Below are 17,560 nucleotides of genomic sequence, written 5' to 3'. Positions count from 1 at the left end.
GTAATAAGAGAGTACCTGCACGCCTCAACACTGGTTCAATACCTTTAGTGAGAGAGAAGCTGCACTTCTTATTACTGGTGCAGCACTTTTAATGGGGGTGAATCTGCACTCCTCATCACTGATGCAATACTTTTAGTGGGAGAGCACCTGCACTTCTCATCACTGATGCAATACTTTTAGTGGGAGAGCACCTGCACTTCTCATCACTGATGCAATACTTTTAGTGGGAGAGCACCTGCACTTCTCATCACTGATGCAATACTTTTAGTGGGAGAGTACCTGCACTTCACACCACTGGTTCAATACTTTTAGTGGGAGAGTACCTGTCATCACTGGTGAGAAGCTTGTAATAAGAGAGTACCTGCACGCCTCAACACTGGTTCAACACCTTTATTAGAGACTACCTGTGCGTCTCAGCATTGGTGCAAAACCTTCATTCTGAGAGTACCTGCGCTGCTCGGCACTTGTGTAACACTTTTAATGGGAGAGCATCGGCACTTCTGAGCAGCAGGCAGGCACTCTGAGTCCCTGCACTTCCACATTTTCCTTTAAAGCCCTGGGTGTGAGACTCTCGTTAGAAGAGGGTGTGAGGCTGAAGATGGGAGGCACGAGGGGTGGAAGCAAGGCCTCCTGGGGGCTGTGACTGGAGGAGGAGGGCTCAGGGAAGGCTGTGTGAGGTGGGGCTGGGGGGGGGAGGAGTCCGCTGGTGGGCAGGTGCGTGTGTGTGAGGGTGCGGGAGGGAAGCTAAGGTCTGGAGAGCAGACACCAACCACGGGGCAGGAACCTGGAGAGAGAAGAAACCCCAGTGACGCCCCCCCGCAGCGCCCCCGCTCTCACCCCGGCCCCCCCGAGCCTTTCCACCTGCTGCATCCCACTTTTACCCTCTTACCTCCGTGTCTGCCAGAGGGGCTCTATCCTGAGCCCCGCGCCCGTCTGTTCCTCTCCCTCCTGCGCCCTCAGCTCTGAGCGTTGCCCGGCTCCGACGGAGCGCCCTCACCCCTTGGCCATCAAATCTTGCCCCGGAACCACCCTCTGACCCCAAGCAGGGCCTTCGGTCCTTGCCGTGTTGCCCTCTGCCCTCACCCGCGCCCTCAGCTCTGAATCTTCTGCCATCTGATCAACCCTGAGCCCTCACTCACCTCTTACCCCGGTGCCCACCGGCTTCAACCCCTGCCCTCAGCTCCTACCCCGGTGTCTTCTGCCCTCGCTGGTCCCTCAGTTCTTACCCCTCTGCCCTAAGCTCCTACCCCTGTGCCCTCAAATTTGAACCCTCTGCATTCAGCTCTTACCTATCTGCCCTCAGCTTTTACCCCTCTGACCTCAGCTTTTACCCCTCTGACCTCACCTGTGCCCTCTGCTCTTCCTAGGCCCTCGCTTCCTACCCCTGTGCCCTCTGCCCTCACCTGTGCCCTCTGCCCTCACCCGTGCCCTCAGTTCTTACCCCTCTGCCCTCAGTTCTTACCCCTCTGCCCTCAGTTCTTACCCTCTGCCCTCAGATCTTACCCCTGTGCCCTCCTCATGTGCCCTCTGCCCTCCCCTGTGCCCTCTGCCCTCACCCGTGCCCTCAGCTCTTCCTAGGCCCTCACTTCTGACCCCTCTGCCCTCAGCTCTAACCTCTGTGCCCTCAACTTTGAACCCTCTGCCCTCAGCTTTTACCCCTCTGACATCACCTGTGCCCTCTGCTCTTCCTAGGCCCTCGCTTCCTACTCCTGTGCCCTCTGACCTCAATTACCCCGCGCCCTCTGCCCTCACCTGTGCCCTCTGCCCTCCCCCGTGCCCTCAGCTCTGCCCCCCGCGCCCTCTGACCCTCACCCGTGCCCATGGCCAGCATGGCGGGGGAGATCGTGGCCCTGCTGCTGGCGCTGTCGGGCTGGGTGCTGGTCTGCTCCACGCTGCCCACCGACTACTGGAAGGTGTCGAGCATCGACGGCACCGTCATCACCACGGCCACCTTCTGGTCCAACCTCTGGAAGACGTGCATCACCGACTCCACCGGCATCTCCAACTGCAAGGACTTCCCGTCCATGCTGGCCCTGGAGGGTGCGTGCAAGGGGGGGGGGACTCTGACCACCGCAGGGGGGGACTCTGACCACCGCAGGGGGGGGGCTGACCACCGCAGGGGGAGGGGGGGCTGCTGACCCTGGAGGGTGCGTGCAGGGGGAGGGGGGGCTGCTGACCCTGGAGGGTGCGTGCGGGGGGGGGGGGCTCTGACCTCCGCAGGGGGGGGGGGCTGGAGCCCTACCCACCCTGGGAGGGGGCTGCTGGAACTTTATCCACCCAGGGAGGGGGCTGCTGGAACTCTATCCACCCTGGGAGGGGGCTGCTGGAGCTCTATCCACCCAGGGAGGGGGCTGCTGGAGCTCTATCCACCCAGGGAGGGGGCTGCTGGAGCTCTATCCACCCTGGGAGGGGGCTGCTGGAGCTCTATCCGCCCTGGGAGGGGGCTGCTGGAGCTCTATCCACCCAGGGAGGGGGCTGCTGGAGCTCTATCCAACCAGAGAGGGGCTGCTGGAGCTCTATCCACCCAGGGAGGGGGCTGCTGGAGCTCTATCCACCCTGGGAGGGGGCTGATGGAGCTCTATCCACCCTGGGAGGGGGCTGCTGGAGCTCTATCCGCCCTGGGAGGGGGCTGCTGGAGCTCTATCCACCCAGGGAGGGGGCTGCTGGAGCTCTATCCACCCTGGGAGGGGGCTGCTGGAGCTCTATCCACCCAGGGAGGGGGCTGCTGGAGCTCTATCCAACCAGAGAGGGGCTGCTGGAGCTCTATCCACCCAGGGAGGGGGCTGCTGGAGCTCTATCCACCCTGGGAGGGGGCTGATGGAACTCTATCCACCCAGGGAGGGGGCTGCTGGAACTCTATCCACCCAGGGAGGGGGCTGCTGGAACTCTATCCACCCTGGGAGGGGGCTGATGGAACTCTATCCACCCAGGGAGGGGGCTGCTGGAACTCTATCCGCCCTGGGAGGGGGCTGCGCTGCTGGAGCTCTACCCACCCTGGGAGGGGGCTGCTGGAGCTCTACCCACCCTGGGAGGGGGCTGCTGGAACTCTATCCACCCAGGGAGGGGGCTGCTGGAACTCTATCCACCCTGGGAGGGGGCTGCTGGAACTCTATCCACCCAGGGAGGGGGCTGCTGGAACTCTATCCACCCAGGGAGGGGGCTGCTGGAGCTCTACCCACCCTGGGAGGGGGCTGCTGGAGCTCTATCCACCCTGGGCGGGGGCTGCTGGAGCTCTATCCACCCTGGGAGGGGGCTGCCGGAGCTCTATCCACCCTGGGAAGAGTTACTGGGGGGCTGCTGGGGGGCTGCTGGAGCTCTACCCACCCTGGGAGGGGGCTGCTGGAGCTCTATCCACCCTGGGAGGGGGCTGCTGGAGCTCCATCCGCCCTGGGAGGGGGCTGCGCTGCTGGAGCTCTATCCACCCTGGGAGGGGGCTGCTGGAGCTCTATCCACCCTGGGAGGGGGCTGCGCTGCTGGAGCTCTATCCACCCTGGGAGGGGGCTGCGCTGCTGGAGCTCTACCCACCCTGGGAGGGGGCTGCTGGAGCTCTATCCACCCCGGGAGGGGGCTGCTGGAGCTCTATCCACCCTGGGAGGGGGCTGCTGAGAGCTCTATCCACCCTGGGAGTGGGAGGGGGGGGCTGCTGGAGCTCTATCCACCCTGGGAGGGGGCTGCTGAGAGCTCTATCCACCCTTGGAGGGGGCTGCTGCGAACTCTATCCACCCTGGGAGAGGGCTGCTGGAGCTCTATCCACCCTGGGAGGGGGCTGCTGAGAGCTCTATCCACCCTGGGAAGAGGTGCTGGAGCTCTACCCACCCTGGGAGGGGGCTGCTGGAGCTCTATCCACCCAGGGAGGGGGCTGCTGGAACTCTATCCACCCTGGGAGGGGGCTGCGCTGCTGGAGCTCTATCCACCCTGGGAGGGGGCTGCTGGAGCTCTATCCACCCTGGGAGGGGGTTGCTGGAGCTCTATCCACCCTGGGAGGGGGCTGCTGGAGCTCTACCCACCCTGGGAGGGGGCTGCTGGAGCTCTATCCACCCTGGGCGGGGGCTGCTGGAGCTCTATCCACCCTGGGAGGGGGCTGCTGGAGCTCTACCCACCCTGGGAGGGGGTTGCTGGAGCTCTATCCACCCTGGGAGGGGGCTGCTGGAGCTCTATCCGCCCTGGGAGGGGGCTGCTGGAGCTCTATCCGCCCTGGGAGGGGGCTGCTGGAGCTCTATCCACCCTGGGAGGGGGCTGCTGGAACTCTATCCACCCTGGGAGAGGGGTGCTGGAGCTCTACCCACCCTGGGAGGGGGCTGCTGGAGCTCTATCCACCCTGGGAGAGGGGTGCTGGAGCTCTACCCACCCAGGGAGGGGGCTGCTGGAACTCTATCCACCCAGGGAGGGGGCTGCTGGAACTCTATCCACCCTGGGAGGGGGCTGCTGGAACTCTATCCACCCAGGGAGGGGGCTGCTGGAACTCTATCCACCCAGGGAGGGGGCTGCTGGAACTCTATCCACCCTGGGAGGGGGCTGCTGGAACTCTATCCACCCTGGGAGGGGGCTGCTGGAACTCTATCGACCCTGGGAGGGGGCTGCTGGAACTTTATCCACCCAGGGAGGGGGCTGCTGGAACTCTATCCACCCTGGGAGGGGGCTGCTGGAACTCTATCCACCCAGGGAGGGGGCTGCTGGAACTCTATCCACCCTGGGAGGGGGCTGCTGGAACTTTATCCACCCAGGGAGGGGGCTGCTGGAACTCTATCCACCCTGGGAGGGGGCTGCTGGAACTCTATCCACCCAGGGAGGGGGCTGCTGGAACTCTATCCACCCTGGGAGGGGGCTGCTGGAGCTCTATCCACCCTGGGAGGGGGCTGCTGGAGCTCTATCCACCCTGGGAGGGGGCTGCTGGAGCTCTATCCACCCAGGGAGGGGGCTGCTGGAGCTCTATCCACCCTGGGAGGGGGCTGCTGGAGCTCTATCCACCCAGGGAGGGGGCTGCTGAGAGCTCTATCCACCCTGGGAGGGGGCTGCTGGAGCTCTATCCACCCAGGGAGGGGGCTGCTGGAGCTCTACCCACCCTGGGAGGGGGCTGCTGGAACTCTATCCACCCAGGGAGGGGGCTGCTGGAACTCTATCCACCCAGGGAGGGGGCTGCTGGAACTCTATCCACCCTGGGAGGGGGCTGCTGGAACTCTATCCACCCTGGGAGGGGGCTGCTGGAACTCTATCCACCCTGGGAGGGGGCTGCTGGAACTTTATCCACCCAGGGAGGGGGCTGCTGGAACTCTATCCACCCTGGGAGGGGGCTGCTGGAACTCTATCCACCCAGGGAGGGGGCTGCTGGAACTCTATCCACCCTGGGAGAGGGGTGCTGGAGCTCTACCCACCCAGGGAGGGGGCTGCTGGAACTCTATCCACCCTGGGAGGGGGCTGCTGGAGCTCTATCCGCCCAGGGAGGGGGCTGCTGGAGCTCTATCCACCCTGGGAGGGGGCTGCTGGAGCTCTATCCACCCTGGGAGGGGGCTGCGCTGCTGGAGCTCTATCCACCCAGGGAGGGGGCTGCTGGAACTCTATCCACCCTGGGAGGGGGCTGCCGGAACTCTATCCACCCTGGGAGGGGGCTGCTGGAGCTCTATCCGCCCAGGGAGGGGGCTGCTGGAGCTCTATCCACCCTGGGAGGGGGCTGCGCTGCTGGAGCTCTATCCACCCAGGGAGGGGGCTGCTGAGAGCTCTATCCACCCTGGGAGGGGGCTGCTGGAGCTCTATCCACCCTGGGAGGGGGCTGCTGGAGCTCTATCCACCCAGGGAGGGGGCTGATGGAGCTCTATCCACCCTGGGAGGGGGCTGCTGGAGCTCTATCCACCCTGGGAGGGGGCTGCTGGAGCTCTATCCACCCTGGGAGGGGGCTGCTGGAACTCTATCCACCCAGGGAGGGGGCTGCTGGAGCTCTACCCACCCTGGGAGGGGGCTGCTGGAGCTCTATCCACCCTGGGAGGGGCTGCTGGAGCTCTACCCACCCTGGGAGGGGCTGCTGGAACTCTATCCACCCTGGGAGGGGCTGCTGGAGCTCTATCCACCCTGGGAAGAGGTGCTGGGGGGCCGGGAACCACTTGACGAGGGGCTGCTGTTGTACTGGGGGTCTGCAACCTCTAGGAGGGTCCAGTTGCATATCCCAGGGTCGCTGGCAAACCGAGGGGAGACTGGCTAAGCCCCCCCCCGCGCTCTGCCAACCATGAGTCCACATTGTCCTATAGTGCGGACTTTATCTTATGTTATGCCGGTGGGTTCAGGTATGTTACCATTGTAAATTGACGTAAGGTATTTTTTCTTTACGCAAGGGAATCTTACGTCATCAGTCTGTGGGTCCTGGTGAGGGCCTGTGCTCCATCAGAGATGGGTAACATCCATTACAGCGCAGGCATTACAGCGCACTGCTTTTACAATGCAACTGTTACAACACAATTGACTTTACATCACATGCCACTGCTACGCATGTCATAGAACGCGCATGTCATTACAACTCATGTCATAGAACGCATGTCATTACAACGCATTATATGGTAAGTAATGGAGATTTTTTGGTTTTAGCACCGGTATGGGTTTTGGGTAGATTGGAATAGTAATTTTTAACCCTACACTATCCAACACTTACCCTACTGTTACCCGAAAAGTATTATGCGTTGTAATGCTATGTGTTGTAATATAATGCGTTGTAATGAGAGTTTTTAGAAATGCGTTGTAATGCATGCATTGTAAAATCATGCGATGTAATGTTAGTTGCAATGTAAATACCGCGTTGTAAAAGCATGCGTTGTAATTGTTTGCGTTGTAACATCATACATTCATCGGAGATACACAAGCAAGAGTGACCCTCAGCTGCGACATGTACCTACCTGTACATTTGTACCCTGAAATAACTTGTGTCTCTGGACCCCGATACCGTGGTTCTCTCTGGCTTTAGTGTACAATTTGCACGTGTTTCAGGGGTTGCGTTGGGGGTCACTGTTACCCCTGACTGATGCCCTTTGACTATGTTTGTCATTTGTGTAGGATCCGTGATGGGGTTGGTCCCGCGCCCCAGCACGAGCCCGCGAGCGTGCTGCGTCAGCGGCTGTTCCTTTGGGTGTGTACTCCAGTGTGCTGCCAGGGGGCACGCATACTCCTGTTTGTGGTGTTACTTTGGGTACACACGTGTTCTCTCATCATTGGCGCTTTTTGCTTTTATTATTGTCTTCAGTGTTTGTAGATATTGTAACTTTTGTGTATATTGTAATGTTTTATGTATCTTACAGCCTGATTCATGTACGGGCCGTTTTGCGTGGCCCTAATAGCGAATCATAGCGACTCGCTATTGAGGACACGCAAAACGGTATTCATGTAGGAATTGCTAAATAAATAGCGATTCCTACATGTTCTCTATTTGCGAGTAGAAATTTCCTACTCGCAAAAAAAGGAATAACTCCCCATTCATTCCTATGGGCCAAAAGGCCCATAGGAATGAATGGGGAGTATCCCTTATTTGCGAGTAGCAATTTACTACTCGCAAATAAGATAGCGATTTTAAGGGTGCCAGGGGTGTCCAAAGGACACCCTGTAGCACCCCTAAAATGCACATTTGAACAGGTGTTGCGCACACACATGTCCAAAGGACATGTGTGTGTGCAACATGCAACTTAGAAAAATGCTTTTAAAAGCATTTTTCTGAGTTTTTGCTATTTACCGAGAGGTCTGACCTCTCGGTAAATAGCGGCCCAAATTAGCAAAATCGCAATTTTTGAAAGTGTCATGAATAGCATTTAAGGAATCTCTAATAGAGATTCCTTAAATGCTAATCCTCGCATATTAGCTAATTCTTCATTAGCGATTTTTGCATTTGGGATTGTGAATCCCAAATGCCAAAATTGCACTCGCAAAAGGCAAGATTCTGAGAATCTGGCCCTTTGCGAGTGCAATTTAGCTTCATGAATCAGGCTGTTAGTCTGATGTAGTTTGTGTTGTGTATGGCTTGATTGATGCGTGCGGGTATGTGTATGGAATGAGTAGGATTGGAATGACCTTCATGTATATATTTGTGTTTGGGGCTTAATGTAAATATTTAGGATGTACAGATAACTAATGTGTATAGGGTATATATAGCATGTTGAAACTTATGACTAAGGCTCCCAGTTTTCCGTTTTTACTGATTTTTACAGATAAATACAGACAGAAAACCATTTATGTTCCTGTCTGTATTTATTTTTAAATGTGGATAAAAACGGAATTTGGGTTGTTTTTGAGTGATTCTAAATGAAATCAGTCATGGCTGCCAGGCTAATAGCTGTTCAGATTGACAGACAAGTGGATAAAAAAAACATAAAGGAAAATTAATAGTCTTAAATACCAGTAGATTTGCACAACCTTGATAATAAAATGTGCATGATTTCTTATAAGTGCATATTTTATCATCTGAGTGTGTAGATATCATTGAAAATTGTCAGGCGTTCTGGCACGAGTGTACATTATTTGGTTAAATAAATGCAAAAATATACACATTTTTTCACAAAATCTTAAATAAATATGGATAAATACTGGTAAAATTAGCAACAAATAAATATGGATAAATACAGACGGAAATGACTAAAATATAAATACCATAAAACCGGGATTCCTACTTATGACTTAATAAAAAAAAGAACTGTTAATATAATTGTGGTTTGGGACAATATTGATGTTTATGTAATGAATTGAGGTAATACCCATTTGTCATATTTATTGCTGGGGAGAGGTATTGTGTTTTTGCTACCCTCATCATGTGGCACCAGCGCCCTCCAGCTGTTGAGGGCACTCGCCTGCCATGTCGGCCCTCAGCCTCCCTCATGATCACTCAGTTTTGGGGGCGTTAAGGAGGTCACACTGCCCACTTTGGTTTTTTAGGTTTTGCATTTTATATAATGTTACATTATGTTTCAGGTGGGGTGTTATTGCACAGATTTCTTGTCATCTCAGTTTTTTTTCTACGATCTGTCCACAGTTATTTCTTCTTGTGTTCAAGCTTTAGGCCGGGGGCGGAAGTGGGATCTTAGCAACTTTTCTGTTTGCAATGTAGGGAGCACTCAAATGAGTGCTTTTCCCATTTTAGGATTCGTTATTTACCACCAACTATAAGTTGGTGGTAAATAAGGAATACCTTTGAAAATGCAAATCAGTGCATTTACAACTGTGCCATGTTGGAGACATACATGCCCTTAGGGCATGTATGTGTGCCACATCTGCACACAAGCACGATTCAGGGGTGCAACATGGTGTCAAAGTGACACCCTGGCACCCTTGAATGTGTCCTCCATTTCACCGAATCAGTATTTACAGATTCAGTAATTGCCATTCATTCCTATGGGCATCCGGCATCTCGTGCAACAGTCACAGTTCGTATAAGTTTGGAACTAAGAAAAAAAAAGGCGACGAAGTGCTACACAAATGTGAATTCCATAATATAACGAACAAAATAAGCCAGTTTGACCCTCTCATAGTCATCCCGAATTTCACCCCTACAAGTTGGATAATGAAGTACCCATTATGTGCTGGCAATGTTCTGAAGAATGTCGCACGTCAAGCGCTTTGTATTAAAGCGCTATGTAAGTAACAGATTGCTGTAGTTCCAATGCTGTACCACCGACCGGTGCATTGATGCCAGAATCCCTGCTTTGCCTGTGGGGTTTATAAACAGAGGGGGCTGCAGTCCGTTTCCTGGCGGTGAAACAGGGGTGCATATCGGAGTAAGCTCATATCTCCATGTGCTCAAACTTTACAGAAAACATATATATTTAAAGAGAGAATACATCGCGGCAACAGAATTGTGGTCTGTGCTCAGATGCACTGACTTAGCAAGGATGCAATTGGCCCTAGTCCAAGCAAGTAAAAAGGACCCTCTGACTGCTGTTTGTGTTGTGAAATACAGCAATAATCAGCTGTCAGTGGCGCAGACATCCTCAGCTACAGTGGTCTCCCCTCTCTTGCTATCAGTGCATAGTCTCTCGTAGGGCCTAGTGGTCATACCAAAGTCCGACATGTACTCCTGGAGGCCTCCTATCCGTGGACGGTGGGTTCCAGCAGTACTCCTACATGTGGACGGTGGGCTCCAGAATTACTCCTACCTGTGGACGGTGGGCTCCAAAAGTACTATTACACCTAGGGTGGATTCCAGAAGTACTCCTAACTGTGGACGGTGGGCTCCAGAATTACCCCTACCAGTGGACAGTGGGCTCCTGAAGTACTATTACACCTAGGGGTGGATTCCAGAAGTACTCCTAACTGTGAACAGTGGGCTCCTAAAGTACTCTTACCTGTGGACTGTGGGCCCCAGAAGTATTCCTACCTGTGGAGGGTGGGCTCCAAAAGTACTCCTACCTGTGGACGGTGGGCTCCAGAAGTACTCCTACCTGTGGAAGGTGTACCCTGAAGTACTCCTACCTGTGGAAGAGTGGGCTCCAGAAGTACTCCTACCTGTGGAGGGTGGGCTCCAGAAGTACTACTACCTGTTGAGGGTGGGCCCCAGAAATACTCCTACCTGTGGAGGGTGGGCCCCAGAAATACTCCTACCTGTGGAGGGTGGGCTCCAGAAGTACTCCTACCTGTGGAGGGTGGGCTCCAGAAGTACTCCTACCTGTGGAGGGTGGGCTCCAGAAGTACTCCTACCTGTGGAGGGTGTGCGTATTTCCGCATTTAGTGAGATGCTCTTCTTTTGCTCTCGGTTTATATGTTCCTATAGTCTCTGAGGGGTGTCACTCTTGCTGTCAGTGTTTATGTTCCTACAGTCACCAAGCACTGACTTAGCAAGGATGCTCGTGGCCCCAGTCCAAGCAAGTAAAAAGGACCCTCTGACTGCTGTTTGTGTTGTGAAATACAGCAATAATCAGCTGTCAGTGGGCCCCCTATGCCTCGAATGCCCGGTGTCACTGCACCGGCTGCACCATTGACAGCCACGTCCTTCCGCAGACATCCTCAGCTACAGTGGTCTCCCCTCTCTTGCTATCAGTGCATAGTCTCTCGTAGGGCCTAGTGGTCAAACCAAAGTCCGACATGTACTCCTGGAGGCCTCCTATCCGTGGACGGTGGGCTCCAGCAGTACTCCTACATGTGGACGGTGGGCTCCAGAATTACTCCTACCTGTGGACGGTGGGCTTCAAAAGTACTATTACACCTAGGGGTGGATTCCAGAAGTACTCCTACCAGTGGACGGTGGGCTCCAGCAGTACTCCTACCTGTGGACAGTGGGCTCCTGAAGTACTATTACACCTAGGGGTGGATTCCAGAAGTACTCCTAACTGTGGACAGTGGGCTCCTAAAGTACTCTTACCTGTGGACTGTGGGCCCCAGAAGTATTCCTAACTGTGGAGGGTGGGCTCCAGAAGTTCTCCTACACCTGGCCAGTGTGCTCCAGAAGTACTCCTACCTGTGGAGGGTGGGCTCCAAAAGTACTCCTACCTGTGGACGGTGGGCTCCAGAAGTACTCCTACCTGTGGAAGGTGTGCCCTGAAGTACTCCTACCTGTGGAAGGGTGGGCTCCAGAAGTACTCCTACCTGTGGAGGGTGGGCTCCAGAAGTACTACTACCTGTTGAGGGTGGTCTCCAGAAGTACTCCTACCTGTGGATGTTGGGCTCCAGAAGTACTCTTACCTGTGGACGGTGGGCCCCAGATGTATACCTAACTGTGGAAGGTAGGCTCCAGAAGTACTCCCACCTGTGGAGGGTGGGCTGCAGAAGTACTCCCACCTGTGGAGGGTGGGCTCGAGAAGTACTCTTACCTGTGGACGGTGGGCCCCAGAAGTACTCCTACCTGTGGAGGGTGGGCTCCAGAAGTACTCTTACCTGTGGACGGTGGGCCCTAGAAGTACTCTTACCTGTGGACGGTGGGCCCCAGAAGTACTCTTACCTGTGGACGGTGGGCCCCAGAAGTACTCCTGCCTGTGGATGGTGGGCCCCAAAAGTATTCCTAACTGTGGATTGCGGCCTCCAGAAGTACTCTTACCTGTGGACGATGGGCTCTAGAAGTACTCCTATCTGTGGAGGGTGGGCTCCAGAATTACTCCTACCTGTGGAGGGTGGTCTCCAGAAGTTCTCCTATCTGTGGAGGGTGGGCTCCATAATTACTCCTACCTGTGGACGGTGGTCTCCAGAATTACTCCTACCTGTGGAGGGTGGTCTCCAGAAGTACTCTTACCTGTGGAGGGTGGGCCCCAGAAGTACTCCTACCTGTGGAGGGTGGTCTCCAGAAGTACTCCTACCTGTGGAGGGTGGTCTCCAGAAGTACTCCTACCTGTGGAGGGTGGGCCCCAGAAGTACTCCTACCTGTGGAGGGTGGGCCCCAGAAGTATTCCCACCTGAATAGGGTGGGCCCCAGAAGTGCTCCTACCTGTGGAGGGTGGTCTCCAGAAGTACTCCTACCTGTGGAGGGTGGTCTCCAGAAGTACTCCTACCTGTGGAGGGTGGTCTCCAGAAGTACTCCTACCTGTGGAGGGTGGGCCCCAGAAGTACTCCTACCTGTGGAGGGTAGTCTCCAGAAGTACTCCTACCTGTGGAGGGTGGGCCCCAGAAGTACTCCTACCTGTGGAGGGTGGTCTCCAGAAGTACTCCTACCTGTGGAGGGTGGTCTCCAGAAGTACTCCTACCTGTGGAGGGTGGTCTCCAGAAGTACTCCTACCTGTGGAGGGTGGGCCCCAGAAGTACTCCTACCTGTGGAGGGTGGTCTCCAGAAGTACTCCTTCCTGTGGAGGGTGGCCCCCAGAAGAACTCCTACCGGTGGAGGGTGGGCCCCAGAAGTACTCCTACCTGTGGAGGGTGGGCCCCAGAAGTACTCCTACCTGTGGAGGATGGTCTCCAGAAGTACTCCTACCTGTGGAGGGTGGTCTCCAGAAGTACTCCTACCGGTGGAGGGTGGGCCCCAGAAGTACTCCTACCTGTGGAGGGTGGGCCCCAGAAGTACTCCTACCTGTGGAGGGTGGGCCCCAGAAATACTCCTACCTGTGGAGGGTGGGCGTATTTCCGCATTTAGTGAGATGCTCTTCTTTTGCTCTCGCTTTATATGTTCCTATAGTCACTGAGGGGTGTCACTCTTGGTGTCATTGTATAAGTTCCTACAGTCACTGAGTTTTTCCTCTGCTGCTGTCAGTGTGTATAGGCCTGATTCACAGAACTAATTTAAGACAAAATCCTAAACTTACTACCATTTTGGTATTCACAGAAGAAACTTACTCATTTCGGTATTCACAGAAGTTAGGAGTCCTAAAGTTAGGACTCCTAACTTCTGTGAATACCGAAATGAGCAAGTGTCTTCTGTGAATACCAAAATGAGTAAATGCCTTCTGTGAATACCAAAATGGTAGTAAGTTTAGGATTTTGTTTTAAGTTAGTTCTGTGAATCGGGCCCTCTGTTCCTATAGTCACTGACTGGCTCCTCTCCTGCTGTCAGTGCGTATGGGCCTTCAGTCACTGAGTGACTCATTTTTGGTGCCATTGTATACAAGCCTACAGTCACTGAAGGGCTCTTCTCCTGCAGTCAGTCTATACGTTCATTCATTCAGTGAGGGGCTCCTCTCGTGGTGTCACTGTATATGCTGCTATAGTCACTGAGGGGCTCCTCTCCTACTGTCCTTTCTATATTCTAACCCTGTCAACCACTGGTAAAGTGCACACGCCCCCCTTTTAACAATCGTTAAATTGGCACATTCGTTAATAGTATTGTAATTTACAAATAAGTCCCTAATTTATTATGCTACTAGCTTACCCGTCGCGCGTTGCTGCGATCTCCGAAGAAAGGAAATTCAAGGAAACTCGTTATGATAACATTCAATTTACATTGTGTCATTCTTATTGAAACTTATTCATTTTAATATGGAAAACATTTCAAAGTGTCGTTTTAATTCCATTTATTTATTCGAGTGCTTGTGGATACAGGATTTTTTGTTTTTTCGTCTGTTGCGTACATCAGTATTCAAAATATTCTGAGGGCCCTGGGGGGCCGATATTTAAAAACAAATTATGCCAGAAACCTTCGTGGGAGTGTACTCAACAACTTCCCAAAGTTTCATGGCGATCGGATGAATGCTGTAGTAATGCATAAAGGACAAACAGACAGACAGACAGACAGTCAGACAGACATACATTCGTTTTTATATATATAGATATGTGCCCAGGGCCTGTAAATTAACTGTCACCAGTGGGAGTGTATTCCCTATTAGGGTTCTGGGGCTGCACTGCTCTGAAATTTCTTCATGTGTACTGCAAGGAAATATTAAATAGATCGATGTATTTAGAGATACGATCATACCTCTAAACAAATCGGTGTATGTAAGTCTGGGCTGCTTGCCCCGCCTCGCCATAAACAATGAGCTTGGAGCCAGGCAGTAAAATAACTTTCTTCGAAATGTGACGCAGGGCTTGCCTTTCTACAGCCCTTCTGTGCCATGATAGTCTATGGTGGCATCCACTATAGGCCAGTGATGCTCCTTGCATCACAATCTCGGGCGTTGCAGGCTGCAGCCCTGTGAGAGGACAGATGTCAGTCATTCAGGTACCGATCCCACCTTTTCCAATTCGTCACAGGGTATAACTGGATGCGAGAGAGGTATTTGAGGCAGGGGGTAAAAAAGGCCCCTGCACCCCCTGCGGTGCAAGGGTGCCCCCAGGCTTACCCATTCTGGAGGGGGCCCCTCAGCCCCTACTGATGTGAGTGTGAAGGAGCCCTTCAGCATATCTTGCAGGGGGGCCACCTCCCAATTTGATATGCTACTGACCTGAGGTTTGGCGCCTTGTAGTCAGTAACGGTAGGTGTTATAATGCTAAACTTGTATCAGGCATTTTGTGCTGAGAAGCTTGGTCACGCTGACCTCCCCGACTGTGACACCGCAAGCGCGACGCAGCTCCAGCAAGGCTCGGGGGTGCCCTATCTGTACAATGCTTAGTCAATCCTTAAGCCTGCTTCAAGCAGGCGCAGGCTTTTTCACTCAGCCACGTTTGCAAGGCGTTCCTGCGCTGGAACGCCCCCACCTGCGCTGGCACACCCACATGTGGCGCAGGGCTTTACAACGTGACGCATCTCCCAGAGGCATCCGTTGTAAGTACCCTGCAGCATGGCGCTGCCTTTGCGCCGCCGCTGCGTCACAAAAGTGATGCAACGGCGGCGCAAATGTGGCGTATGGGACTTGTAAATCTGCCCCTATGTTTCTAGAATGTTTTATCTCCACTCAGGACATGTTTGCATTTTAGGGACAGCTTCACGCTGTAGCATGCTTGATGTTTGTTTATTGCGTTATTCGGGGGTTCTGGCCCTGCCACAAGGCATTAGAATGGGCCCTATCTTCATGCCCTTAATATTAAGGCCAAAACATGAATTAATTTCCAAACACTGAATCTTAAAATTGTTGAGGAAACGCATATCCACGATTTAGTTCCTCCTACTATTTCATGGATTTAGAATCTTGCATTCCCCAAGAATCTTAACTAGTTCCATTCTGTTGTGTTTCTTCTTATTCTTGTACTGTGCATACTTTGAGTTGTGTCAGGTGTCTATGTGGGACCACCAGGGCCGGACTGGGGATCAAAACCGGCCCTGGCAAAGTGCTTGGCCACCCCCCTTGGGGGTTGAGGGTGTGGCCGATTTCGTTACAGCAGCCGATATTGCAGCTATGCTGCAAAAATGGCCCTGTAACAAAATCAGCTCCAGGGGTCCAAATCGGCTCCCAACCCCAGCGGCCCACTGGGGAAATGTCCGGTGCCTGCTACGGCCAGTACGGCCCTGGTGACCACGATTGAATGTTCTTGTACTGAGGTTCAAAGCAGTGCAATCTTTTCACAGTGCCTTTCAGTTGTTTGGCGTCTCTGCAGAGCTCAGAGCACATTGATCATGTATACCAGTTGCAATTGAAATTCTGTTTAAATGTTTGTAAAGGGGGTACACAGTTCTCAAAATATTTGTTTACAAGGCATAGGTAGAAGAGAAGAAAGTGCTTACATGTGAGTGAGTGCAGTGTATGTTTATGGGCAGTGAAGTGAGAGGCGAGGAATTGGTTTCCGGGAGAGTGAACAGAGGATGCTGAAGAGACAAGAGATGAGGTTGAAGATCTGCAGAGGGATGAGATGTGGAGAGATAAAAATGGCATACCCGCCTATCATAAAGTGCGCATAATTGAAGACCAATGCGCCTTCCACAGGTCTGTCTAATATTTATTGCACAGTCTCACAACTTCAGAATTGAACATTTTCAATATTAATTATTTACGACAAATCGTTGTTCTTCATTTATCTTATGCAAAAAGAACAATTGATAGAAAGAATGCTGCACAATGTCAAACATTGACCCCAGTGCAGACATCTGGGCCTAAATCCATCCTTTTTTTTTGCTCCACATGCCTTTCCAGTTCAGACCCAGCCATTCGCAAATCAGTCTTGACCCTGTTCCCCATGAGAACAGTCCAGCATAAACTGCCAGGCCAGGTCCTCACTGGACTGGAAACAAGAATCCTGGGACCGGTTTTGGACATCACCTCTCATCAGCCAGGAAAGCTTGAATCCAGTGGCATAGAGAGCACGTGACCCACTTCTGGGCATACCCGTTCCCCTCGGGGTGACAAATGCAAATAGAACAATTGATGGACAGCATGCTACACAATGTCACCCCAGTACAGAAATCTGGGCCTAACTGACTGGGGGAGAGTGTCTGGAAAGTTTCAGCGCTCCGTCCATCATCTTGTGTTTTGCTTTGTTACCCTAAATTGGCAGGGTATGCCCAGACGTGGGTCCCTTGCTCACTTGGACAGCTGTCCATCCATCTCCACAACTCAGCAGTCAACATTTGTTATGCTTACCCATGCCATCTCTTACAATCATCAACTCTTTGGTGGATGTGACCCTCACGCTTCTCCTCAACATGTAACAACCATCACATTACAGGAGACAAGAAAGTGCACTGCTGATGTCCCTTGACCACTACAGTTCCTTTCTATGAGAGAGGTCCGACCACCCAAGCCGCTAACACGTCCTCAACGGATTTTTGCGTTCTCGACAGTCGTCCACCTTCTTACCAAGTCTAAATAACTCCTGAAGAAACCTGAAGGCTGCAGAACATACAAACCAAGCTGGTATTATTCCAGCCCCTGAACGGAGACTTAATAAAATCTAGAATTACTTCCACAGGATGCAAAGTTCTACTTAGTAGCAAGAAGATGACTCTTCTCACACTACCTTCCTCTTCCCCAGGATTGTGGGGTATTGTGACTCCCCCGCCTTCTCCACGTGTCCCGCTGGAGCTCTAGATGGTTGTAACTTCTGTATTTTGTTTTGTTTGTTGACCTGTTCATTGGTCAATTCTTCATGTCAAGTCCGGTGACACACTCTATGGACCTGCCCTCGGTGTCAGTCAATGTCACACGTGTTCCAGGGCTCCTGCCCCCTGGAGCGCCCAGTCCCTGCCCAGGGCTTTCATCCAGTGTGTATGTTTCTCTGGCTCTGGGTCTCAGGCAGCTGTCAGCTGTCCATCATTCTTAATGGATTCCTCAGGGTTAGTGACCTTGTGCCCAAGCCATTATTTTAGTAAATGAATGAC

The 17,560-nt window shown here is 53.2% G+C and overlaps 1 protein-coding gene across 1 annotated transcript in view; it reads left to right on the top strand.

Annotated features, from left to right (window-relative positions):
• Positions 1-1,820: 1,820 nt before the first annotated feature.
• LOC144766601 (claudin-10-like) overlaps positions 1,821-17,560 on the top strand; it is a 36,179-nt gene continuing 20,439 nt past the window's right edge. The window contains exon 1 of the mRNA XM_078650393.1: positions 1,821-2,040. Coding sequence (XP_078506519.1) covers positions 1,821-2,040 — 220 coding nt within the window. The remainder of the gene's footprint in view (positions 2,041-17,560) is intronic.

Source organism: Lissotriton helveticus, chromosome 7, assembly GCF_964261635.1.
Source record: "Lissotriton helveticus chromosome 7, aLisHel1.1, whole genome shotgun sequence".
NCBI lineage: Eukaryota > Metazoa > Chordata > Amphibia > Caudata > Salamandridae > Lissotriton > Lissotriton helveticus.
The sequence above is the reverse complement of the archived record's forward strand: the minus strand, read 5'-3'. Positions and strand labels throughout refer to the sequence as shown.